Raw genomic sequence first — 26,628 nt, forward strand, 5'->3', positions numbered from 1 at the left:
AACGGTTTTAACAGTATTAAAAACTAAGCGAAAGCGAGAGAAACGAACATGACTATGATAGAAGGGAAGCACGTTGTGGCTGCATGTCTCACTCATCACGCGGAGCGGTCGTGTGAACAGGACACAAACACTTGAGAGAGAGTTTGCCAAGCCCATCCCATCGTAGATTAGCTTTATCTGAAAATCAACCTTTTAATCTTCTCTCTTCTCTCACCTCCATAACTTACAAATGAATCGGCAATAGAAAGGAGCGCGTTTAGCCGTAAGCTGCGGGAGACAAACTGAGAGAGAGCGACAAGGAGGGAGGCTGGTGATTATTTCCAAAGGTCACACTGTTAATGACTACCTGCTTGGTTAATGAGATTCCACAAAGCTCCCTCACGATGTTTCACCCTCATATGTGTTGCCGTGTGCTGAGATGTGTAAGAGGGGTTGCGGGCGTCAGGCTTCTCTCCGCTTGCATCTGTTTAAAGTAGAAGGAGAAGTGCGGGGAGGAGGGGATGAAGATAAACACAGGTTCATTAAACGTCTTGGAGAATGCTTAATGTGGACAAGGTACACTAATTAACTGTATTTCATTTCTTTTGAAAGTGGCAGTAAAGAGTTAATTAAAAGATATTTTCTCGTAAGGACTTTGCACATTAGCGGGCTCCTCCAGTAGAACATTCCCTCAGCTGTCTTTTGAAAAGACTTCCTTTCTTACTAGTTTGAGTAATCAGAGATCAGAGAGAACATTAGCCTACAGCGGTTTTCTCTCAGCGCCGAGGCTCAATGACCATCTATTTAACTTACAAAGGACCGCTATGACATAACACACTCACATAACTGTGTCCTCTTACAGACAAACATACATCTGATAGAGGGAAATATTTGTGTACCACCATAATCTTCTACCACGCACACACATACTATTAATGTCTCACGCGAAGAGTCAATAAGTTTATGGTAATTTAACCGTATGATGTTCAAGCTCAATGTTTTTTGGCAGAATTTTTGATTTGAAAACTCAGAAGAGGATTTAGTTAAGCAAATAAACCTTGTGACATAGATAAGTCAACAGAGGAGGAGTGTAGATGAACAATAAACACCACAAACAGGATGTATAGTATAAAGTGCAGCTTTATTATTCTTAGAGTATGTGATTGCTCTAATGCACTTGATTTGCTTGAACAGTTATAATACACCTTACAATTGGTTGAATGTATGTATGATTTTTCATCATTTAAATATTAAAGGTTGGTTGAGCAATTTTCAAAGAGGCTAGCAAAACATAAATAGCTAGCTTTGAAAACATGGATCCCATCCTGTCTTCAGAGCATCTCCGAAGCCATGCCTCCTTCAAAACAAATGAACACATGCAGCACATAACATTACAATAATATGAAAACACATACTTTGACATGAAGCGCATTTGACATTATTAAACGTCTTGGAGAATGTTTAATGTGGACAAGGTACACTAATTAACTGTATTTCATTTCTTTTAAAAGTGGCAGGAAAGAGTTAATTAAAAGATATTTTCCTCGTAAGGACTTTGCACATTAGCGGGCTCCTCCAGTAGAACATTCCCTCAGCTGTCTTTTGAATGGCATATTAGAATGATTTCTGAAGGAACATGAGGCACTGAAGACTGGGGTAATGATGCATATTAACATACATATTTAAATCAACCAGATTTTTTTTTTTAATTATATAATTTACAATACTGTTTTTATTGTTTTTTCATCAAATAAACGCATTGGTATATATATATATATATATATATATATATATATATATATATATATATATATATATACTCACCTAAAGGATTATTAGGAACACCATACTAATACTGTGTCTGACACTTTCACCTTCAGAACTGCCTTAATTCTACGTGGCATTGATTCAACAAGGTGCTAAGCATTCTTTAGAAATGTTGGCCCATATTGATAGGATAACATCTTACAGTTGATGGAGATTTGTGGGATGCACATCCAGGGCACGAAGCTCCTGTTCCACCACATCCCAAAGATGTTCTATTGGGTTGAGATCTGGTGACTGTGGGGGCCATTTTAAGTACCGTGAACTCATTGTCATGTTCAAGAAACCAGTTTGAAATGATTCGAGCTTTGTGACATGGTGCATTATCCTGCTGGATGTAACCATCAGAGGATGTGTACAAGGTGGTCATAAAGGGATGGACATGGTCAGAAACAATGTTCAGGTATGCCATGGCATTTAAATGATGCCCAATTGGCACTAAGGGGCCTAAAGTGTGCCAAGAAAACATCCCCCACACCATTACACCTCCACCACCAGCCTGCACAGTGGTAACAAGGCATGATGGATGGATCAATGTTTTAATTCTTTTTACCCCAATTTCTGAATCTACCATCTGAATATCTCAACAGAAATCGAGACTCATCAGACCAGGCAACATTTTTCCAGTCTTCAACTGTCTAATTTTGGTGAGCTTGTGCAAATTGTAGCCTCTTTTTGCTATTTGTAGTGGAGATGAGTGGACCCGGTGGGGTCTTCTGCTGTTGTAGCCCATCCGTCTCAAAGTCCTTTTTCACACCATTCTTTGTATACCCTAGAAATGGTTGTGCGTGAAAATCCCAGTAACTGAGCAGATTGTGAAATATTCAGACCGGCCCGTCTGGCACCAACAACCATGCCACGCTCAAAACTGCTTAAATCACCTTTCTTTCCCATTCTGACATTCAGTTTGGAGTTCAGGAGATTGTATTGACCAGGACCACACCCCTAAATGCATTAAAGCAACTGCCATGTGATTGGTTGATTAGATAATTGCATTAATGAGAAATTGAAGAGGTGTTCCTAATAATAATCCTTTAGGTGAGTGTGTATACATATATATATAGTATATTACTGAATTATATGGCTTCTTCTAGACTGTGAGAGACTCAGAAGTCTTCATATAATAACAAACCAGAATATATTTTCTATGGATCCCTGACATGATGAAAAATAACTGTAAAATGTGACATGCGTGTGAGACATCTGCCCAGTCTTCAAAGCAGATCTCGTCGCTCATTCAGTGAGGAGCAGCACCAGTCCAAAGCGGGTTGACCCCGCAGCCTTTGAACAACTTTTGAACGTTGAACTTTTGCCACATGGCAGCAGGATGCCGACGAAAAGAACCGAGGAGAGCGTTTGTTCTGCCTCTTTTTCTCTCTTTTAATCCGTCTAAATCTCTCGTGTTTTCTCTACACTTCCCTCTGATTGGAAACAGCTGCAAAGCATCTACGGCAACACTTTTAAAATGAGTGTATTTCAGATGTGTCCAAATTAGGAGCCCCCTCCCTCTCCCCCTTCCTCCCTCTGTTTGTGTGTGTGTGATGTGGGTCTGTGTGTGTGCGTGCATGAGTTTTTTTTAGCATCCTTCCCCTAATAAATGTCTCAAAAAATGGTAGTGGTCTAAAAATAGTGTACTGTGTTGCTAAATTTAGCACTTGGCTTATTGCACTGGCGAAGCAAATGGAGAAGAATAGGCGTGGAGAGGCAGGGTGAGTAAGCAAGAGTCTATTCATTCAACAGCTTGTGTGGAGGCCTCTAGTGAACCGCTGCCCTTGGACTGAGTTCCCCCCTCCACCGCCAGACCTGGGGGTGCCACTAAACATTTGATCCAGGGGATAAAAGCTGTTATTATTTATTTATTTATAAAGACTCTTTAGTGCCTTTTTATGGCTAGTTTGACGGATCTGAATGGCTTCTCCGGTCATTCCAATGTTACAGACACAGAATAGTGCATGCATTGCACACAATATATTGAAATTTACAGAAAAAAACTCTGATTGTAGATTCAAATTTGAAATGTATAAGATTATAAAAAAAAGAGAATAATGATGTATAAGTAAAATGGCTCGGTCACATTAAGGACAATAGTAATAGCAATATCTATGAATTTTTAATAATCGTTCACATAAATAGCCCACACTACAACGGTAACAACAGAGGATCGGAATCATTGGAATCTCATTCAAAATATAACTTTTCCTGCTTATGAACAATGTTGACTTCCAATCGGAATCCACCCTGCAATAAAGGTCTTTAGCATTTAAAGTGGCAGACGGTAGAATTGGTGTGTGCGAGTGTAATAAACGAAACAGTATTGCGTGTTGGTGTGGACGCTAACATAGTTATATCGTTATAGTTATCTGTTACACTTTAGTTTGACCGTCCCCTTTAGGCATTGTTTTGACTCCCTAAGTAATGTTGCACTTATATGTCAACTAACTCTTATTAGAGTGTTAGGTGAGTATTGGTAGGGATAGTGTTCAGGTCAGTATAATAAGTTGCATTTGCAAAGTTACTTATAGTCAGTTCAATGTCTTTTTGGGAGCACAAAATTGGACAGATTTACCAACTGCTTCCGCCAGCACAAACCCTGTTTTGTAAAAAATAAATAAAAACAATAATTTATAAATACTGTCCTGATTGCATATGCATTTGTAAGAGTTTATTGTCTGGCAAGGTCAATCTTTTAAGATTGAACATTGGTCTGGAGAGTCTGCTCTGTACTTTTTACTCCACAATAGGCGTGATCAGTGGGCATAGTACAAATGAAAACACAATTGGATAGTCCTTCAACCAATCATATCACAAGTAGGGATGGGTTTTTTCTCCTGACTATATCCATAATAACTACATCCATTTTAGACACAAACTGTGTTGTGTTTAAGAGACTCTCCAAGCAGGTCATTTTGACATAGATGTTTGTGTACATTTGATCGTTAAGACACGAGTGTGAAACCGAAAGTGTAATTTGCTCGTCTCGTTGTGGGCTGTTTCGGAGCGCGCGGCCGACTTGGGAACAATTTCTTGTGCATATTTTTGTGCTTTTAATCGCTCTTTTTATTATTAAAGGCGTCCCATAATTTACCAACAGTAGCTAGGCTGTATTTTACAACAATCACTGATCGTGCTGATTCTGTCATTACGTTTGAGTTTTATGGAGAAATGACGGCGTAGGCTACTGCTGCAAAGGGAATTAAGTTGCGCTAAACATAAATATTATTATTATAATCTTTGGAAGCCAAAATCTAAAATAAAATCAGACTATTACAGATCTAAAGTGTTAGACCAGGCTATGTTTGAATGTTTAGTTCTGTCCTCGGCTGTCGTTTGTGCCGCTCTCTCTCTCTCTCTCTCTCTCTCTCTCTCTCTCTCTCTCTCTCTCTCTCTCTCTCTCTCTCTCTCTCTCTCTCTCTCTCTCTCTCTCTCTCTCTCTCTCTCTTACGTCACGTGTATTTTTAAAAGTACCGACAGCAGAACCGATAGCGTCCAAGCTTATCGATACAACGGTCTTTCAAAATTCACCCCGGGGCCCGTTTAATACCGGTTTTCGATACCCATCCCTAATCACAAGAGGCTTGATCAACGGGCATAGTTCAAATGACTCTGTACGCAATCGGATAGACCTTCAACCAATCAGACCACAAGAGGCGTGATCAACTGGCATAGTTCAAATGACTCTGTACGCAATCAGATAGACCTTCAACCAATCAGACCAACCATCCATTGCTTCTCTATCGGTCATTCTGTTAAACCCATCAATAGCGTGCCAGATGGTTAAGCAAATTACCGGCAGATCGAGCTGGGTTTAACCAGTCTAAGGGGTTTCCCTTTCAGATGCAAAATTTATGGGAGGGTAGTATTTAAATGAATCATGCAATGCAATTTATCAAGGTTTGCAAGTCAATACTGGTATTTGCGCCTTTGATTACCACCCAAAAAAAGCATGTCTTACACCAGATGCTAATTTTCGCAGCTCTTGGTAGATTGCGTTGGTAGATCATGAGCAGAACTTTCCACTCCCATTGGCGCTTTTATGGGATTGCGCTGTCACGCTAATTTGCCCTGTTTGGTAAATCTGGCCTAAAGTCTTAGCAGATGTTGAGACGACATTCTACTAATACTCTACTAACACTGGAATGATAGTTAGTTGACAGGTGCAAGGTCAAAATAAACGGTCAAAAAAAAAGCATTACCTAGTTATCTTTATACTTATAATTCTGGGTGTGAACGGACCTTAAGATTGTATAAGTGAGTTTTGCATGTTCCCTTCCCATTTAAGACAAGTTTTTCTGCATTCGTTTATATTTTGAATGGTACTATAGACTGACAGATGCATTTTCAAAAATTTCATGTAGATTTAGTTATTATGAGTTCATAATAATAATGCATGATGCTACATTACAAAACAATTTAAAAACGTTACAAATTATTATAGGTGGAATATAACTGCACTGCAGTGATTAAGTAAAACCTAATTGATACTTAATTGAAAGATGGGCTCTATTTCATCAGCATGAATCTCATCGCCTGATCTTAAATGAGCACAGCACATGGCATCAGCACTTAAGATACAAGAAACAAGGCTGTCCTTTCTGGCTGTCCCTCGTACTGTCAGTGGAAAATGAGCGATCTATTTCTGTATGTGGGTGTATATGGCAGTGTCCCCTCGCACAGGGCCTGAAGGGTGTGGAAACACAAGGTCATGCCAGAGAGGTCAGGTGCCTGTGCATTGTTCCTCAAAAACCCTCTGCCCCTTCCTGTAATGCAGCTGCATGATAAGAACCCCTACAGACACGGGCTGATAACTGATGTCTGAGTGTGTGTGTGTGTGTGTGTGTGTGTGTGTGTGTGTGTGTGTGTGTGTGTGTGTGTGTGTGTGTGTGTGTGTGTGTGTGTGTGTGTGTGTGTGTGTGTGCGTGTGCGTGTGTGTGTGGGCATGTTTTTGTGACATAAGAGGACTCAAATGTGTATAATGACATGGGTATGATATAAGTATTACAAGGAGAGGGTGAAATATGAGGACATTGGCCATGTCCCCACTTTTCAAAATGCTTATAAATCATATAGGATGATTTTTTTTTAGAAAGTAAAAATGCAGAATGTTTCCTGTGATGGGTAGGTTTAGGGGTAGGGGCAGTGTAAGGGGATAGAAAATACGGTTTGTACAGTATAAAAACCATTACACCTATGGAATGTCCCCATATGTCACAAAAACAAACGTGTGTGTGTGTGTGTGTGTGTGTGTGTGTGTGTGTGTGTGTGTGTGTGTGTGTGTGTGTGTGTGTGTGTGTGTGTGTGTGTGTGTGTGTGTGTGTGTGTGTGTGTGTGTGTGTGTGTGTGCGTGCGTGCGTGCGTGCGTGCGTGCGTGCGTGCGTGCGTGCGTGCGTGTGTGTGCTTATGATAGGTGTCCTTCTGTCTCTCTAGAAATAAAATAAGACATAAAGACATAACCAGCGTGTTTCAAATGGAAAGATGGCCATGGTATAAGCACCCCTTTATTTAGCTTGACTGAGTGTCATTGTGTGCATGTATGGGATGCTCCATTAGGTCATATGAATGACTTGTTTGTCTGTAACAGCCATGGAGAGAGAATATGAGATGACACGCTTTACGGTCATGTACCAGAATCTAAAAAAAAAATGCACAAATGTTCACCAGAGTATCACATTATTAAAAAAAGGTTGTAAATAAAAACACAAGCACAGATTTTTTTCTTACAATAGTTTATCATTGTTAAGAATGTGCTCTTGAAAATAGCTAGATAGTTAGTCTTTCTCTCTTGTGTACTACTCAACTTTATGTCTGTGTATTGGGAATAGCTTTAATTTTGAAATGCCCAAATATAGAATATTTTAAGTGGATTTGGATTTTCCCTATGTTCATCCATTCCAGGATGTAATTAGATGCTCAAGGTATGATATTACTTATCCATTACCTACTGTAATCATGAGAAATCAAATTTTCCTTGATCGGCTGAGATAAAAGAGTTCATTGTGTCAAGAAACACTGTAACTTTTAGAACTGAAAACTTTTCAATGAAGAAAAAGACCAGTTATTGAAACTGAGCTGCAGAAACCAGGACCTGGACCACAAAATCAGTCATAAGTCACATGGTATATTTGTGGCAATAGCCAACAATACATTGTATGGGTCAAAATTATTGATTTTTCTTATCAATATATTGATATAATATCAATATATTATTGATCAAGTTCCATGAACGTATTTTGTGCATTTCCTACCGTAAATATATTTTAAAAATGTATTAGTAGTAGTAATATGCATTGCTAAGGACTTCATTTTGACAACTTTAAAGGCGATTTTCTAAATATTCAGATTTTTGCCACTCTTAGACTTTACACCCTCCAGTCAAATATTGTCCGATATTAATAAACCATACATCAATGGAAAGGATTTTTGTTCAGTCGTTATTACTCCAATCTCCAGTGTCACATGATCCTTCAGAAATCAGTTAATGTTTTTGTGAAACCATTTGTGAGTGCTCAAGTTTGTTTAGCAATGTTCAGAATAACAGCATTTATTTGAAGTAGAAATCTTTTGTAACATTACAAATGTCACTTTAAAGGGGTGGTTCCATGCGATTTTACTTTTTTAACTTTAGTTAGTGTGTAATGTTGCTGCTTGAGCATAAACAGTATCTGCAAAGTTACAGCGCTGAAAGTTCAATGCAAACGGAGATATTGTCTTTTAAAGTTACGGCAGTTTATCGCCTACAAAAATGGCCGGTTTGGACTACAACGAGCTTCTTCCCGGGTTGGTGACATCATAAACCCTTGCTAGTCACCTCGGATGTGACGTCTGCCCGTAATGGTTAGGGGAATGGTGTTTCCGGACAACCTGTGCTTGGCACTCTACTTGACATCTAACCAATCTAAGACCATTGCGTCCATTGCATAGAAGCAGGAAGCAAATGAGCCGTTCAAAGGACAGTGACGGCGATGTGGAATAAAGGTAAAATAGAAGAAAAATATGGTGTTTTTTTTTTAAAAAAAAGAAGTATTAAGACATGTTATACTGCGCCCCATAAACACAACCATGCCTAGAAAAAAAACACGGAACCACCCCTTTAAATCAATTGTATCCGTCCCCACTAAATATATGTATACATTTTATTTATTTGAATAGTGGTAGTTGATAGTATTTTTGGTACAAAGGTTTTGTGGTAACCTCATGGGGACAAAAATAAAGTCTAATATGACCATTATTTATATTAACTATTGTATGGAGGGCCTATAGTTTGTCTCTTTGATGCGCTATTACATTGTAGATGGGAAAGGGCTCAAAGCAAGAAAATTACAGTGCAGTAGCTTGTTTTTAGGAGTTAAGAGGTGCCCACTTCCAAAGGCTGAAGAGCATGATGGATTAGTTCAAAGAAGGACGGTCTTCTGTGATTCACACATACACACAGACACAGGCACATATGGAGGCCACATCCTTTGTCATCTGCATCCGTGTCTCACTACACTGTTGTAGCATGTTCAAACCACACTTAATTAAACAGTGGCTTCCCTGCTTTCCCTCCAGCCATATGCTTCCAATAAGGTCAAGACAGACTGGCTCTCTTCCTAAAGTTCGGCACTCTTGTGTTCAACGGGAGCTGAAGACTCTGCGGTCCCCCTAAAAGTACCATTTCAAAGCGCAGAGTTTTTAGTGAGGCCATCTGCAGAGCGCTTTTGGATCGAGCGTGTGTCTGTCACAGAGCTTTGCCTGACCTCCATCCACTCTATCGAAGCAAGAAGCGTGTTTGACTGTACGCAATAATTAACTCCGACTCACTCAGAGCACACACATGGTGGAGGCGTGACTGTTGAGGTGCATGATGTCATCTCTGTCGGCCTAATGGGACCACCTTGGAGTTAGTGGCTCAAAGTGGATTTGTATAGCAGAGAAAGAAGTGGAAAAAAACACTAGTACATGTGCTGAGCAAGGAAAGTCACTGAACTGCAAAAATAGAGATCTGTGTGAAATTAAGTCCTTTTTTTGTAAACCGCTAACGTGAGCTAATGAAAACGAATGGTTTCGCTGTAGGACCTCAAAGTAACAGTGCAAAATTTAGCAAAGTTTGATTATCAGTGCAAGTCCTTTGGATCTGTCTGACCAGGACACAGCATAGATTTAAAAGTGGAGAGAAAGCATCCATGATAATGGTTTAACTAATTATTTTGCTCCACAGTTAGAATTTGTATTAGTCAGTTATTAGTTATTAGTCAGTCAGGATTGTTCTCATTTTAGAAATTTCGGTTGACATTTCATCCAAATTATTGCACATCCACGCAAGGACAAATCTAGAAAATGTCAACTCGAACTCATGTATTCCTGAGTTAGCAATTGTGAAAACTAGTAAAAACCTTAAGAAGCTTCTGTCAAAAACTAAAACAGTAATTTCATATAATGGTAATGTTTTTGTATTAAAACGAAAAAAGTACTTGTGCTGTAACACATGTGTAAGTGCATTTATTTAGCAACTACAATCGCAAACAGTGTAGTCGAGATTCATGTTTCATTGTAAACATCCAAGTTGATTGTACTTAAACATTTAAGTTGCTTAAACTTAAATTACATTAAATGAACAAAAAAATAGCTTAAAACAAAAAAAAAAAGATATTGTACTGTAACGCATGCTTAAACTGACAAAAAAAATGTGTAAATGTGTAAAAACACATGTTGTCATAACTTATTGATCATATCATTTTTACAGTGTTGGATTTAATACCGTTTTTTCACTGAGAAGGTTTGCTCACAGATTTATTTGCGAAAAATAGCACAAGCAACCTTGTGAAGGTGCACAGACCAGCTGTATTACAATTTAATTTGAGCAGAATATCACAGCTGAGTTCGGTAAAATCCAACAGACATGACTGTTTTCAGATAATTCGCATTTGTTTTTGTTTTTTTGTTTTTTTGAGTGTGTGAGAGCGAGTGTATGTATGTATGGTTACCAGGTTGGAAACATTAGTAAAACACTGGGGAGAAACTGTGTCCATTTAAGAGGACATATATGATCTTGCAACAAGATACATAAAAACCAATGCAAAAATGTCAACAACAACAAAATATATAAATTCAGGATAGATAACCAGTAGACCAATATTGCTTAAAGAATCCATTTTTTTTTTTCAGATCATATAAATTAAGCCTGTCTTATCTTCTGGACTCCAGCAGATTATTGAAAGCTGGACTTGCAAACCTGTCCGCTCCATTCCACTATGTAGAAACCAATGAAAATAAACCATGAGGTCTGCCTGGGGCAGAATCCCTCATCAATCTGGCCTGGTTTTAACTAGATGTCTAAATGAGCACTGGACACTGTTCAGATTTTAAAAAGAGGCCAGGGTAAAATGATCAGTAGTGAAGACAGTAGGGAATCATCTTTGGCTACTCGAGCTAGAGTTTCTCTGGCTTGATTACAGCTGGAATTGCAATACGATAGTTGATATCAGTCCATTATTTAGGCTTCAGCCCAGAGAGGAGGTCTGACAGAATGAGCCAGGAGAGAAGAGAAGTATGAAGGAGTTTAATTGGGAGCATACCATTGAAGGAGACATTCCTTCCCACTCTTTTCCCTTCCTTGTCTTCACTGATTCTTGATTCTCAGAAACCTCCAGCCGCTCATCCCTCCGCAGCTCTATATTGACTATCTTTGCGCATTTTAGCTTTTTATCACCCCCCCACCACCACCCCCGCCTGGCTATTTTCCACTTTGTTAGATTGATTACTTCTCATCGATGTTTAAGAAGGACAATCATGCAGCTTTCATCTTGCCGAGCTATTAAGACGTCAGACTCTTCTCACTGCTTGGTCCGAGTAAAGGGTGTTTGTTGTCTACTGTATCTTATTTTTAGACCGGCAAACCAGAAGCATTAATGTTGCGACTGCTTCTTGGGAAATCAATTGCATTGGCTGTCTGTTTTGCCTTCTTTCAGAAATGAAGAGCATGGGAGTGATTATGAGTGAATTCTTATTTAAACCCATGGGAAAGAAAAAATTACTAATGGGATCTTTTTAAAGTCTCATTTGTTTACCTAGGCAGCAATGACTTGGAGTTCAAATATAGACTTTTGCTTAAGTGGGAAAGAGACCCCAGCAATGTAATGTGTCTTCTCGGTCAACATGTCTCAATCTGTGCTCAGAAACTAAATGGATCTGTTGTCACTGAGCGCCTTTACATGCACTATCTTAACCCGATTATGGTTAATAAGCCGACAATGCAGGGGGTTATCAGCAGCCATATCACCCTGTAGCCCGAGACTGGTTTCCCACTGAAGCTAAGCAGGGCTGAGCCTGGTCAGTACCTGGATGGGAGACCAACTGGGAATACTAGGTTGCTGCTGGTAGAGGTGTTAGTGAGGCCAGCAGGGGGCGCTCACCCTGTGGTCTGTGTGGGTCCTAACACCCCAGTATATAGTGATGGGGACACTATACTGACAAAGGGCACCGTTCTTCGGATGAGATGTTAAACAAAGGTCCTTACTCTCTGTGGTCATTAATAATCCCATGGCACTTCTCGTAAAAGAGTAGGGGTGTATGCCCGGTGTCCTGGCCAAATTTCCTTGACTGGCCCTTACCAATCATGGCCTCCTAATAATCCCCATCCACTGAATTGGCTTTATCACCCTCTCTCCTCTCCACCTTTCGCTGGTGTGTGGTGAGCGCACTGGCGCTGTTGTACTGTGGCTGCCGTCACATCATCCAAGTGGATGCTGCACACTGGTGGTGGTTGAGGAGAGACGCCTGACATGAGTGTGAAGCGCTTTGGGTGTACAGTAGTACATGTGAAAGCACTATATACATGCCTCATTCATTCATTCATTCATTCATGTAAGCATGTTAACCTGTTTTCCTTTATCAGAGTATGGTCTTAAACAGCTTAAGTTGTTAGTCACTGGCTTGATTTTTGACCCATGCACTGTTTTCGTATCTAGACGAAAGCATGTAAGTGTAACGGTAGTCACTGTGCAAGTAAACCTCACTCCTCTGTCTTCAAGAGACGCTCTAGCAACTGCCGTTAGAGGTTGCAGTCTTTAGCCTCCTTGTTAGAGCTCTAGACTCTCAGGCCGGCGGACCAGGGTTCGAGTCCCGCTTGGAGCGGGTGGTTTGAACAGGAGGGGTTACATAAACACGTCGGATTTCTGTCGGCTTATCATAGTGCGCATTTGCGATACTTGACAGGAACGCATCCTTACCGTGAATTTAAACGCATCCAGACAGAGCATTATTGGTTTGCGTGTTATCAGCACACTGGTGTACATGTAAATGGGCTCACTGGTTGTCCCCAAAAAAATCCAGTTTATACAGATGAATTGTTTGAAAAATGGTTTCATTTAATTCAATTAAATTTAGTTTATTATTAATACATTAATTATGACTTTATTTGTTTATAAAAAAAATGTATGTAATGCATTTTATTCAATCTTTGCTTATTTATTATTTTGGAATGACATTTTTTAATATATAAATATCATTTATATAACAAGTATTGTTTATATGATTTATAGTGATTTTGCTTAAATCTCCTGCTTTTATACTGTGAAAAAAAGACCCTGATAAATATGCTCAGGTTTGGAAAAGTCTGCAATCAAAAGTCACTTCTTCTTTTTTTTCACTAAATATTTATAAGATCAAATGATCTGAGCTGTGATAATAAATGCTATAGCTCTGTACTCTTACTGTATGTCAAGAACTGTCTCATTTGTCTACTTTTCTTTTTCTTTTTTGGAAACTAAGAAAAGATTTTTAGAAAAGATTAGAAGTGGAGTTTAGACCTCCACTAAGCCTCTTGAGCAATGAAAGAGATAGATCTGAGCCTTTTTTTCCTCAGGGGAATGAGTGTTTGTTTAGCCATTTATGGCCATCTTCAGCATACACACTGTGATTGGCTAACTCTGCCACACTACAGCAGAATATATGTGTGTGTGTGACAGGTGTGGGCACTCTGACAGGTGCACATATCTGGAATGAGTGGCATAGCGGCGGACCGTCAGGGGGTTCAGAGCGACTGCATGCTGGGTCTTAAACTGCCGATCCCTGCTTGAGCGCTCACTCAGCCAGCATGCCCTCCCATCTGCACACTATAGTCTACTCTGCCTCTTCGCACTCCGCTGCCACACCGCAATCTTTCCCCACCCAGTTGCCGAGGCAAAACCTGAGAGAGTTCTGCTAGTTAGGGGGTAACCTGTCATTTAAGGCAAAAAACATTTTTTTAAAGGATTGGACTACCACACTTAGGACACAGAACATCTAGAGCAGCACTTTACGTATATATAGCATTTTAAGGTTGTTTAGTTTGTCTTTTTAACGACTGAGACTCGAAATCCGTCATTTTCTATTTCAGTCGCTCAAAACAACCAGCCTGGTACTCATCATCAAAGCATTTGATAAGCTCAATGTGTATAAAGGGAAAAAAAGCTCTCATCACACAGCGCCGCTCTCCACACAATCCCTCAACACCTAATAGAAGCATGTCATAGCAAAGAAAAGAGGATGAGAAACCCGTCTTCATCAAGCCCTCACGTCAGCAGAGTAAATTAATTCTTGCTTGATTGATGCAGACAGGCAGATGAAGGCAGAGAAGGACTATGTGCGAGAGCGCAGGCTGCACATATGTTAGCTGGTGGCTAATATCCCGCCACGCCACACTTAAAGCCAGTTGATCCAGTGGAACGCGTCTCCCTTTGATGAGACGTCAGGCTCCTCCAGAACCCCGCGCGGATAATGTCACGAGACAGTTGAAGGGGGTTGGGTCTGGTTTAGCATGTGGCAGCGTGTCTCAAGTTTTTATTTCTTCTTATTTTCACACACACATACACACAAAGCGTCATGCTTCTCCCCAAATTTCTGATAACTGTTGATTTTGCATCACTCAGGATGCCGGAGTCTCTTTGAATGAGCACAATAGCTAATAGTAAATTAGTAGTGAAAAGATTTGTTTAGTGTTAATATAAACCTTTCCCATTTGGCAGATACTCTCTCATAGGTTAACTTTACTGCGACAGGAAGATCTCATTCCTTCTAGAAGGTGGCCATCAGGTGGCAGAGAGAGAAACTGCTGCTTTAATATATCAGGAGAGTCCGCAGTTTTGTATTTTACTGTTACACTAGCTGTCTTGCATAAGCACAGCACAACTTTTAAGCTTTAGCACACATTTTTTTCTGTTTCTGTACTTAATGGTTATATCAAAAAAAATCCCTGTATCATTTTATTTGTTCCTTAAGTGTCTCTGTTTTATCTGTTTCGACCAGATCTATATTATAAAGATCTCACTGATGTGGTCAGTAGCAGTAGGGCTGTTCCTTGCTGCTGAAATCACATTTAGACATTTTTCTCTCTTTTTTTTCCTACCTGACCTGGTTAAATATTAACATTTATATTTTAGGTTTGCCCTTCCTGTGTGTGCGTATCGTCTTGTCTCTCGACTTCCTTTACACAGACTTACAAGGAATATGTATGATTATTTTATAATCCATAAATATAAATAACATGACCTTTTGCAAATAGTCTAAAGCAAACAAGCTTGAATTTCTTGGTTAGTAAACCTTTTAAAGTTTCTTCACTAGTGGTTCGTCAGCTGTGGTCCGCAAGTGACTTATTAAAAAAGATTGCCTAATAAAAGTTATTAAATTAAGTTATTAAATACATTATTATTAAATTCAATAGCCTATATACATTACTGTTTAAAAATTTGGGAGTCTTTTTGTATATGTTTTTTTTAAAAGAAGTCTCTTATGCTCACCAACATATTGAAGCATGATTACAATTTTAAGTACTGTTTTCTAAAATATTTTAAAATGTAACTTTTTCCTGTGATGGTAAAGCTGAATTTTCAGCAACATTACTTCACTCTTCAGTGTCACAGATGATCCTTCAAAAATCATTTTCCTCAAGAAACATTTATTTCTTGTTAAAACCAGTTAATATTTTGTGTGATACATAATATCATTTGATGAATAGAAAGTTTAAAAGAGCAGCATTTCTTTGTCTTTACTGTCACTTTTGCTTAATTGAATGCATATTTGCTTAATCTATCAATTTCTTTAAAAATAAATAAAAATAATAATCTTACAGACCCTATTCTTTCGAATGATACTGTACATAACTATACATGATAGATTTGATGCAGTCTTTCCCAATTACTGAAGTGGGCTTTATAGTACATGGTTTTTGACTTCTATAAAGTATTCAGTTTAATCCTGTCTAAATATAGCTTGTCTGACCCACCTGAGGTCTACATTGTGCTTGGTGTTTGAACTGTGTGCAAATTTGTATTTACAGACCCTGAGAAAGAAGGGTCTAAATGGCTGTGACAGCCCTGACCCCGACGCAGACGACTCGGTGGGCCACAGCCCCGAGTCAGACGAGAAGTTGCATAAGTTCAACAACGACATTGATCTGCACATGATCAGCAGACAGAGGATATGTGTAAGTACCTGCGTTTCAGACTAGACCTCTCACACTTCCTTCTCTTTCTCTATTTTTTTCTATCACTCCCTTGTGCTCTGGCTCACTGATCGCTCTGCGCGGGCCGTCAGGCATTGAGCAAGAAGGAGAACAAAGGCGGCGAGAGCCTGGAGCTTGAGTCTGCTCTCGCTCTCACTCCACACACGGAGGAGAAATACAAACAGATTAATGAAGAGTTTGATCTAATGATCAAGACTCAGAAGATACCTGTAAGTACAGTGAAGAGAGGAGAGGCAAAAAAACTAACAGCTTTGTAGGAAAGCTAGCAAAGCTAACAAACATATTTGGAGAAGCAAAGTAGTTCATTCTAATTTTGATTTAACCTTATATGTACTGCCTATCGAACTAGTATAAGTATAATGCAGATCTAGTAGTGTATACACTTACCTTGGATGCATGGGAAATAATTGCATTTCTGAGTTATGACTGAAACAAGTAGCACCACAAAGACAATTAATGTAAGAAATACAGTCATTTTAACCTTAAAAGTATATTTTGAGCGCTGGAAGGCCTTCCACTGATTGGTGTTCAGAAATAGATACTCTTCATTACATGTCTGAATTAATAACAAATAAAAAAGCAGATCTTGCATGCGCTTTCTTATGTGTCAAAGAATTAAGAGATATTAATACAGCATGCTCGGCCAAAGACACTATGCTAAATGTTTTTTTTTAAAAGCTTGTGAGTCATATTGTTCATATTTCTCAAATCTGTATTATCTATCTATCTATCTATCTATCTATCTATCTATCTATCTATCTATCTATCTATCTATCTATCTATCTATCTATCTATCTATCTATCTATCTATCTATCTATCTATCTATCTATCTATCTATCTATCTATCTATCTGTCTGTCTGTCTGTCTGTCTGTCTGTCTGTCTCCTATCTAAATCTATCTGTCTGTCTAGTCTAGTATCTTAGTACCTTCCATGATTTTGATAAGTTAATGATAATTTTATTAGAAATGGATTTATTTATTTGTTTTTCTTTATTTTGGATTAAATATATGTCCAGTAACCTACAGTATTTTATTGGTTAGGGGAATTTGGTTGGGTTGGGTTGGGTTGAGTGGTAAATACAGTAATAGAGGTGAAGATAGTGGCAGCTCACTCTGTGGTCACAGTGACTGAGTTATATTTTTCCAGTTAGAGAGTAGCACAAAGAAGAGGAAGAAAGGCACCATGCTGAAGATGTCCAGCCTCACGTACACAAACAAAGATGTGGAAATCTCTTGCATTTAAGAATAAACGAGAAGAGATGCAGTTCATGAAACTTAGACAAATGTGCTTAAGATTTCCTTGTCTTCTGTTAAGATTGACGTTTATTATTGCTTAGGGTGATCCGAATCATCTACCTATTCATTTTTATTTAAAAAAATGTATGTCAGTTGGATATTAACCTCTTTCTTTCTTTTCGCTTTTAATACAATTAGTTTTATCTAATTAAATTAGGCTCATAATACTGAATCAGAAATTAGACATGCACTTTTAAGAAATATGATCTAGTAACATATTTGACTATTACCCCAGGAAAAAAATGCAATAACTGATTGGTGTTATATGGTTAGAATTTTGTTTATAAATGAGTTCTCCTATAACTTCAAAAAAAAAAAGGCAATGAGCATCAAACTAATATTTTCCAAGCTATTAAAAGGCCTTAGGGTCTCTGAGACTCCAAACAGAACATGAAGGTAAAGATGGAAAAACGAACACCTAACAAAAGTGAAGCTGTGCCCACCAAGACCTTCACTGCGGAGAGAAAATATTTGGCTGCCTCAAGCCATGATTGCTGTGGCCTTGTGAGTTAATGAAGAATGAAAGAGTGAGAAAGAGCGAGCGGCTCCTCTTCAGTTCCTGTCAGTTGATGCTCTCCCAGATGAGCACTTACAGACCCTCAGGACACATGGCTACAATTAGGGGCTATTTTGTCCTTAAAAAAACATAATATGAAGGAGGAAGGACTCTCTTCAAGGTTAAGCCTGTGTCTTTTGGAGTGACGGGAACAAGAGGATTTACAGAGATTTAGAGAGTTTAGAGTCATCTCAGCCTGTTCATTTAGGGTAGATAACAGAGAAAATGGACAGAAATACCCAGGAGTTCTAAAGAATTGTTGCCATTGCTATGGAAGCTTTTTCCGCCACAGAGTAAAACAATTTAAAAGATAATTGCGACTTTTTATCTCACACTTTTTTTCCTCACGATTGAGTTTACATCTCGCAATTCTGACAGTTGCTCACCGTTCTCACAGTTGCGAGTTAGTCAGAATCACGAGATATGAACTTACAATTGCGGGGCAAGTCTGACTTTTTTTTGTTGCAGTTGTAAGTTTATAGCATGCAATTCTCACTTTTTATCTCGCAATTATGATTTTACTCAGAATTGTGAGATATAAACTCACAATTACAAGTTAAAGTCCAATTCTGAGGGAAAAAAATACAGATTCTAACTCGCAATTGCGAGACAAAAAGTAAAAAAATTGAAAGTCATTGTGAGATAAAAGTTTCTATATATATATATATATATATATATATAAATTTATTCTTTGACAGAAGCAAGCTTCTATACATTGCATGAAGTATATTGGTAAAAAATAAATACATTTTTCACTGTGCAAAAAGTTGAGTATTTATGTTGAAATTTAAGCCGTTTTATTCAGTGTGTTTAACTTGTTGTTTTCACTGTTATTATTATAGTTTATGTTAATCATATTTTTTTTAAGGTATATATTGCTTCTGTCTCCAACCAGGCGGTGCCCTCTTCTACCTACGAGATGCCCATCCCCGTGAATAACCAGATCTACCCAGGCAATCATAACCTGCTTCCACTGGCCCACCACGGCCTGCAGAGAAACAGCATGTCACCCGGGGTCACACACAGACCACCTAGTGCAGGTAAAAAACACATATACATATACACATATACAAATATTGTGCATAGTGTGACTGTAAAATAATATATAGTATTATATATTTACTCTCTTTGCCTCTGAACAACTTTTTTATTCTGCTGATGTCCTTCAAAAAATACTATTAAAAGAATAATTATTAAAATAATATTAAAGTATTACACTGTGAAAAAAAATGTTGTTTTTTGTTGATTTAACTTTAAAAAAAATAAGTAACCTGGTTGCCTTAAAATTTAGAGTTTATTGAAATTAAAATAGCACTATTTGGCATGTTTCACTGCGTCATCAGAAATTAAACACACACACAATATGCTTACAAAATCTTTTAATAATATTTTAATAAAGGTTGTCGAATCTCAAAAAATTTTCATTGTATTAACTCAATATTTTAATTTCAATTAACTCAAAATTTTAAGGCAACCAGGTAACTTTCTAAATATTTTTTACAGTGTAAATATGTGTATTAAATACAATTTCTCTGTGATGCATTCCCCTATATTTCTATGCATCTGTCATTTTGTTTGTATTTCACTATGGCCAATAATCATACATTCTTAGAGGGAAAAAAAAGGTTTAGTGAGGCTCTAGCTTTAATAAGAAGAAATTTCTTAAATGAGTGCATAATATTTTCATGTTTAATGGGGTATTTGTGTTGTTTCTCGTGATAAAGTGTGTTTTTGAGCTGTTTAAATCATCAAACCTGAATAGATTCTATATATAATTCAAACTTTCATAGATTCTACATATGAAGTGCCTGGCCGAGCACTTTAAGGTTCTACACAGAACCTTTTGTTCTTAGAGTCTACAGCACCATCCTGTTGGCGCTCTGTTATTGTCGTGTTGTCTTGCTTCATTAGACAGAGTCTCTCACCCACAGCTCTGTCATTAAAACGGCTTTCTCCTGATGCAATCAGCTCTGTATTTCAGGAGCGCTTAGCTAAATATGAGTTTTGGCCCAGCCTGCGCTCCTCTGACCACACTTGCTCCCCTGCATGCTTAAAAATAAAAATGTGTAATTTTTCTTGGACACCGCGGACGAGCCCCGTCGGCCACATCGCTTCCTCCTCAGAAAAGTGTGTTGAGGTGGAAAAGGACAGTGTTTTGTTCTTCTCAGACAAACACACACATACACACACGTCTCTGTCACCTTATATTTGTCTTTCGGTCTCCCTCGCTCTTAAAAATGCTGGGAGGGAGGAAGATCTCTGTGGCTTGAGGGAGTTGAATAAATGACCTGACAGTTTTAAGAAGGAAGATTTTGTGGTGGGATGTGGATGTCAGCTGCAATGAAGTGACTGAAATCTCTCTGTCTCTCTCTCTCTCTGTCTTTCTCTTCCCATGCTAGGTGGTCTGATGGGCACTGATCTCTCCACTGGCGCGGGCACCAGTGCTGGTAAGGACGGCATCCCCACATACTACAGTATGTTCCCTCTCCATCATGACTTTTACTCAGCCAATAACTGCACTAATTCTCTTCCAGCTTTAACCAGCCTCGCAAATTTTCAGCAGAATGTTCTGTTTGTTTAAGCTGGGCTTGTATTCACAGTAATTTCTTCGCAGACTTCAGTCATTAAGTGAACTGGAGTGAACTGGATTGGTTCAAACCCAACAGCCACAGTAATTGAAAATATTTGGTTTAGTTTTTCACTTCAATTCTTGCGACGTAATTACTACTATACAATAGTTGTTTTGTGTTAGCGTGTGTACCAGTATTAGCGTATACACTTAGCATAATATCATATACAAAAGTTTAGGAGTCTGTATGATTTTTTAAAATGTTTTTAAAAGAAGTCTAATTGAAGTCTTATGCTCGCCAAGGATGCAGTTATTTGATCAAAAATAAAGTAAAAACAGTATTATGGTGGATTTTCAGCTGCCTATACGCCAGTATTCAGTCACATGATCCTTCAGAAATAATTTTAATATATGCTCATTTGTTGCTAAAGATTTTTTTTTTTTTATTTTAATCAATGTTTAAAACAGGTGTGCTACTTATGTTTTTGTGGAATATAGATATTTTAAAACATAATTTATTTGAAATGTGAATCTTTTGTAACATCATAAATGTCTTTACGGTCATTTTTGATCAATTTAATGCATCTTTGCTGAATAAAATAATTCATTTCTTTCAAAAAATGAAATAAAAATAAAATCTTAGTTAGCCCAAACCTTTTAGTGTATATTAGTATTAAACCATTTCCTCTCTCTTGTTGTGTGCTCTTCAAGCATATAGAGATTGTTAGTCCCTATAAGCTTTTTAAATATCAGCTTTTTTTTAGTAAAAAGGTAAACAAGCATATTGGCATGTTTGTGCCATGTCCTTTGCTTCTGCTCTTGTCTGAAAATGATAGCGCAAACAGCTCCCTCTTAGCCTGTGCTTCTGCTTTATGTCTTTTTTTTTTCTTCAGGATAAGGCCTATCGTATGTTTGAAATGAAACATGCTTGGAATGTTTTTCCATCTAGTAGCCCAGTCCTTTCGGAGAATTTGTATATGAGTTTCTGTATACCAGAACAATCCACTTGAAAGGAAAAGTTATACAGTCGGATTGGTGCTTTGGCTTGTGGTTGCCTCAGAGTCTCTGAGTATATGTGGACGTCTGTGTATGCGTGTCTGTGCATCTGTTTGCGTCTGTGTGTATGTGAGTCTGCCGGTCTTAACCACTAACCAGTGGTCACTGCAGAAGCATGGCTTGGATATTTAAAGCGGGACAGTAGATGTTTTGAACTTGGCTTCCGGGTTGCTGAGACACAGCTGGGTAACCTTGTCTGGCCCCGGGTCCATTGTGTGAGGGTGAGGGTAAGGTCTGTCAACTGACCCCCTCTTCTCACTGTCTCGAATGCACAAAAGTACCACTTGTTGGTGTGGCCCTGCTGTTCACATTCAAGGTCTACAGCCATCAAATATAGCCATTGTGCAGACGACAGGCTAACACAGGGCACAGTGTGGAGTTGATGTAGGCCTCAACTCTGAAAACAAGAGTTGAAGAGAGTCAAATGACACAAGTGGCCTTTTAATGGTCTAATAGAGAATATTACATGAATATTCATGACTCTCTCTCTCTCTCTCTCTCTCTCTCTCTCTCTCAAGATGTTTAGTTTCCTTATTTTAAAAAAATACTGATTTCTGTATTATTATTATTATTATTATTATTATTATTATTATTATTATTATTATTATTATTATTATTATTATTATTATTATTAATAATAATAATAATAATAATAGTAGTAGTAGTATGTAGGCTTTAATTTAAGAATGAAACCATAGAAATAAATATATAAATACATCTAATTATACTATTAATAAAATAAAATATATATATTTATGTTTGCAATAGTGCTGTCTTTCCATGGAATGCGAAAAACCTCTAGTTCTTCTTGTTTTCTTTCCTTCTTAAGAAGTCTCTTCTGCTCACAAAAGCTGAATTTATTCAATCCAAAATGAAATATTATTACATCTAGCAAGGATGCATTAAATAATTGATCAAGGATCACGTGACACCAAAGACTGAAGTAATGATGCTGAAAATTCCGCTTTGCCACCGCAGCAATAAATAGCATTTTACATTTAAACAAAATTTCACAAAATTTAATCAAATGAACACGTCCTTGCTAAGCATAAAAGACATAACAGTAAAAAAAATATATATTTCTCAGACCAAACCTTTGAACAGTAATTTATAGTTTATTTATTTGAATATATTGTTTTCAAATGAAGTTATGGAATTGTTTTTGCCAACGAAGTGTCTCATGGTGTGATGTTCGCCGTTAGTTAGCTTTAGACAGTTATTTGTTTGGCTGGCATCCTGGCATTCTCAGACAACCGCAAATCCTCTGCTACATGTATTTATGCATCTGTGACACACAGGTTGTGCTATGAGATATGGAGAGGTCAGCCAACACATGAAAAAGTCTATTTTAATCTCTAAGGTGGAGTCTCATAGCAAGTATGTTGAGTTTTTTCCTTCTGTCTTAAAAAAAAAAAAAAAGTTAATTTACTGCTTACAGGCATTTGCTCCTACCACACCTATGCAGTTTACGGGTCATTGAAGTAACAGTGCATGTGGCTTTTGCTAGAACCGAAGCAAGGCCTGAAACCTCAACACCGAATCAACAAACACGGACAACAGGATTAAGCGCGACCGTTACACCACAATAAGAAATCATAGACGATCCAACTTGCAGGGAAAGTGAGCGTGTGCTTAACCACACTAGCTGGTCAGCTTGCTTTGACACTGAGTGGAAACTTAGACCAAGCCCATTTACAGTTAAGCCTCCTCTGCCGAGCCCCAGAAATAGAATCGGCTCCTTTATCATGTGTACACATCAGGCGATTTGTGTGTGAGGAGGGGACCACTCATTTCTGGGCAGCTGTAATTTTAGTACTTCCCCATTGTGAGGGCGATAGCTGGGCCACAAGTGCTCAGGGAAGAGACTTGCGTGGCTTTTGCAAGGGAAACAGCATGAATCAGACGATGGACACTGTTGTTGCCTATAGCGCACTGGTTTTGAATCTGAGATGCCGTTTTCAATGACTTACAGAACAAGAAACTGTAAAACTCAGGTGAATAGCATTAGATAAATGAGTTGTGTGCTACTTATTGGCCACCTGAATCCCAGCTGTGCTGCTTCTGATCCATAAATCAAGTCGCCGTGGCTCATTCATCACCGGTGTCTGGCACACGTCCTCAGTTGAACTCGTCGTAACCGTCTGTCTGCTCTCCACGGGTCACTTTAACTCTTGTGCGGTATTGCTAATCACCAATTGCCGCGCTCTGGTTATTAAACACATCTCAGCCTGTGTGATCTGAGCAGTCCATGTTTTTTATGACTGGCTCAGGGTGTACTGTACTGTACGGGCCCCTTTAATTAACCTGCACACATCATGAAATCACAGGTTTCTATGGTTACCAGAACAGAACAAAGGGAAGTCTCTATAAACGGTTCTATCTATCAGTCCTCATGTGGTAATAATTACAGGAAGTGTTTGAATTTTATCATTGTGTATTGGTCAAATAGCTTGAACCTAAAAACAAGTTTAAAAAGCACATATATTAGGTATATAAACATGTGGCCCTAGTTTATTTGTTAAAATACTTTAATTGAATAGTTTGGCTTCAAAACAAGATACAAGTTAAGTTCAATCAACAGCATATCCCTTACGATAATTAAGTTTATTCATGTGGGCTATAGTATGCTTCCAGTCTACTTTTTGCATACTTCTCAGAAATACTCTTAAAATTGTACTTAAGTAAACTTGACTAATACTGACAAAAAAGTATAATAGTCCTTATTTTATAAGTCTATATGTGGACTATACATGTACTCAATCCTTTGACCAAAATATACTTAAAAGTAGAATTAAGTATTCTGAGTATACTTGGCTTGCAGTTGTGTTTACTCTTTTGATTGAGTGGCCTATTAAAAAAAATCACATAGTTTACATACATTGTTTGAAAATATAGATTTATAAAGAAAACAGATATGTCCCTAATTCTGAGTATTTTAATTGTTGTGTAGACTATACTATAAGTATATATAAATAATAAACCATAAGTATGATGCTATGTTCACTTCAAGAAAACTATGTTATGTGTTAATACTTGCTGTATAAAACTACTTCACTATTCGTTTGCTGAGAGTATACTTTTCATAAACTAAAATGTGCTAAAAGTATTTGACTAGTAAACTATTAGTATAAGTTCTCTTGTAGTAAAGTTGCCATACAAACTAAAAACATAGCTGTGGATTATGTGTGTACTCAAAGTGTACTACTGTTACACATAAAGTATACTTAAAAGCATAATTGTATACATTAAAAAGTGGCCCAGTTTAGTCCCAAGTAGTATTGAAGCACAATTTTAGTACATTGATATTAGTATACTTACTAAATAAAGTATGCTTAAAAAATATACTTAAACTTTACTTTAATATACTTATAAAAATGAATTGGAAGTATACATATTTTTGTAAGGGATGTGACATAATGCTAATTACCTGCATATATGCTGGAAGTGAATGGGGCCAAAAAAAATGTATTTAAAAGATTTAAGATTTTAAAAGATTTAAAAAAAAACTGAAATGTGCAGCTTTAACTTTATAAAAGCAGGTATACTAAATGAATAATTAAGTTAAATGGTATGTATTATGTGAGCAGTGAAAGCTGCTTAAATCTAGTTTATTGCATTGCGTCAAAGTTATAGCTTTACATGGAAACTTTAAATATTTGTTTTATTCTTAGTAAAATAAATTAAAGTGTGTTACCATGCAAATTGTTTGACATGTCTATCGAAACAGCATGTATGTAATGTGGATGAATTGTCCCTGTTCACTTCCATTGTAAGTTTAGCAGTTTCCATTAGCTTTTTGAGAGAGAGAGAGAGAGAGAGAGAGAGAGAGAGAGAGAGAGAGAGAGAGAGAGAGAGAGAGAGAGGATGAGTATAAAAAAATTAAAAATCTGCAATCAGCATTATGCCACGAGGACTGTCGATTGAGCTCAACTTGTGCTGAGATCATTGTATTCCTTTAAGTGTGGAAATGTATTTTTAGGGCATCAAATGCAGTTTTATTTCCTCCTCTCCACTACAAACAATAAAGTGTGGCTGTTTGAGTGTTTAGAGAAGAGCTCCAGCCAGCTGTTTTTCGAGCCCTGTACTTCACTATGTATGAGAAGACAGGAAATGCATCAGTGCACATGGCACATACGTATATCCACCCGCTCACACTTGTACGAACACAATCTCTCACAATCACAATCTCTTCCTGGTTCCCGGCTCATGTCCTCCTTATTTCCCTTGAATCGTGCAAATTGCGCTTTCAAGACGTCTCATTTGAAAACAACAAAAACCATCGCCTTCAAATTAAAGAAAGATCACCAGGGCGAAATTGCCGAGGACGACATCTGCGTCTAGTTTTCCTCTCGAGTGTATGATTGGGAAATTCATTTATGTCTACCGTATAATTCCTAACCCTCTTTTAAGTGGCAAAAGCCATGCAGCACTCCACATTTTCCCCCTCGAAAGCAAAAAAAAAAGAGGGATTTGGACTGAAACAAAGACTCTCTACTACTTTCCTCAATCCTTCCTATTTTTTCCAGTATAATGTACCCCTTTGGTTCTTTGGAGATGATGAAGTTGGGTTAGCAATTGTGGATGAGGAATAAAGATTGCTTGTGGATCCACTTCTGGTAGTCATAAGAGAAAGCCACATGTGCACACATGTATTTATCATTGATTGCCAAATGACGACCTTCACTGTCAGTAGTTAAGGGCCATGCATTTTATGTCATTCATAGAGACTGCTGCCTTGGGAAATGAGATGTGATAGTGGCAACCTTCCCATTGTGCTCCAGATGGGACTTGGAGTGATTCTTTAGTTGAAATAAAGGGTCTTTAAATGACTGGAATATCATTCAAAATCCATTTTCTCCCTCATATCGTA

General features: G+C 37.9%; 1 protein-coding gene across 6 annotated transcripts in view; it reads left to right on the top strand.

Annotated features, from left to right (window-relative positions):
• Positions 1-26,628, top strand: part of mef2cb (myocyte enhancer factor 2cb) — a 92,664-nt gene that overhangs the window by 57,689 nt on the left and 8,347 nt on the right. For 4 of the 6 annotated variants that reach the window (XM_067438233.1, XM_067438232.1, XM_067438235.1 and 1 more), the window contains 3 exons: positions 16,094-16,240; positions 19,029-19,173; positions 20,533-20,607. In XM_067438233.1, coding sequence (XP_067294334.1) covers positions 16,094-16,240; positions 19,029-19,173; positions 20,533-20,607 — 367 coding nt within the window. Of the gene's footprint in view, positions 1-16,093; positions 16,241-16,350; positions 16,489-19,028; positions 19,174-20,532; positions 20,608-26,628 lie in introns of all 6 variants that reach the window. The other 2 variants (XM_067438236.1, XM_067438234.1) reach the window with 2 other exon arrangements.

This window comes from Pseudorasbora parva, chromosome 3 (assembly GCF_024679245.1).
Source record: "Pseudorasbora parva isolate DD20220531a chromosome 3, ASM2467924v1, whole genome shotgun sequence".
Lineage (NCBI taxonomy): Eukaryota > Metazoa > Chordata > Actinopteri > Cypriniformes > Gobionidae > Pseudorasbora > Pseudorasbora parva.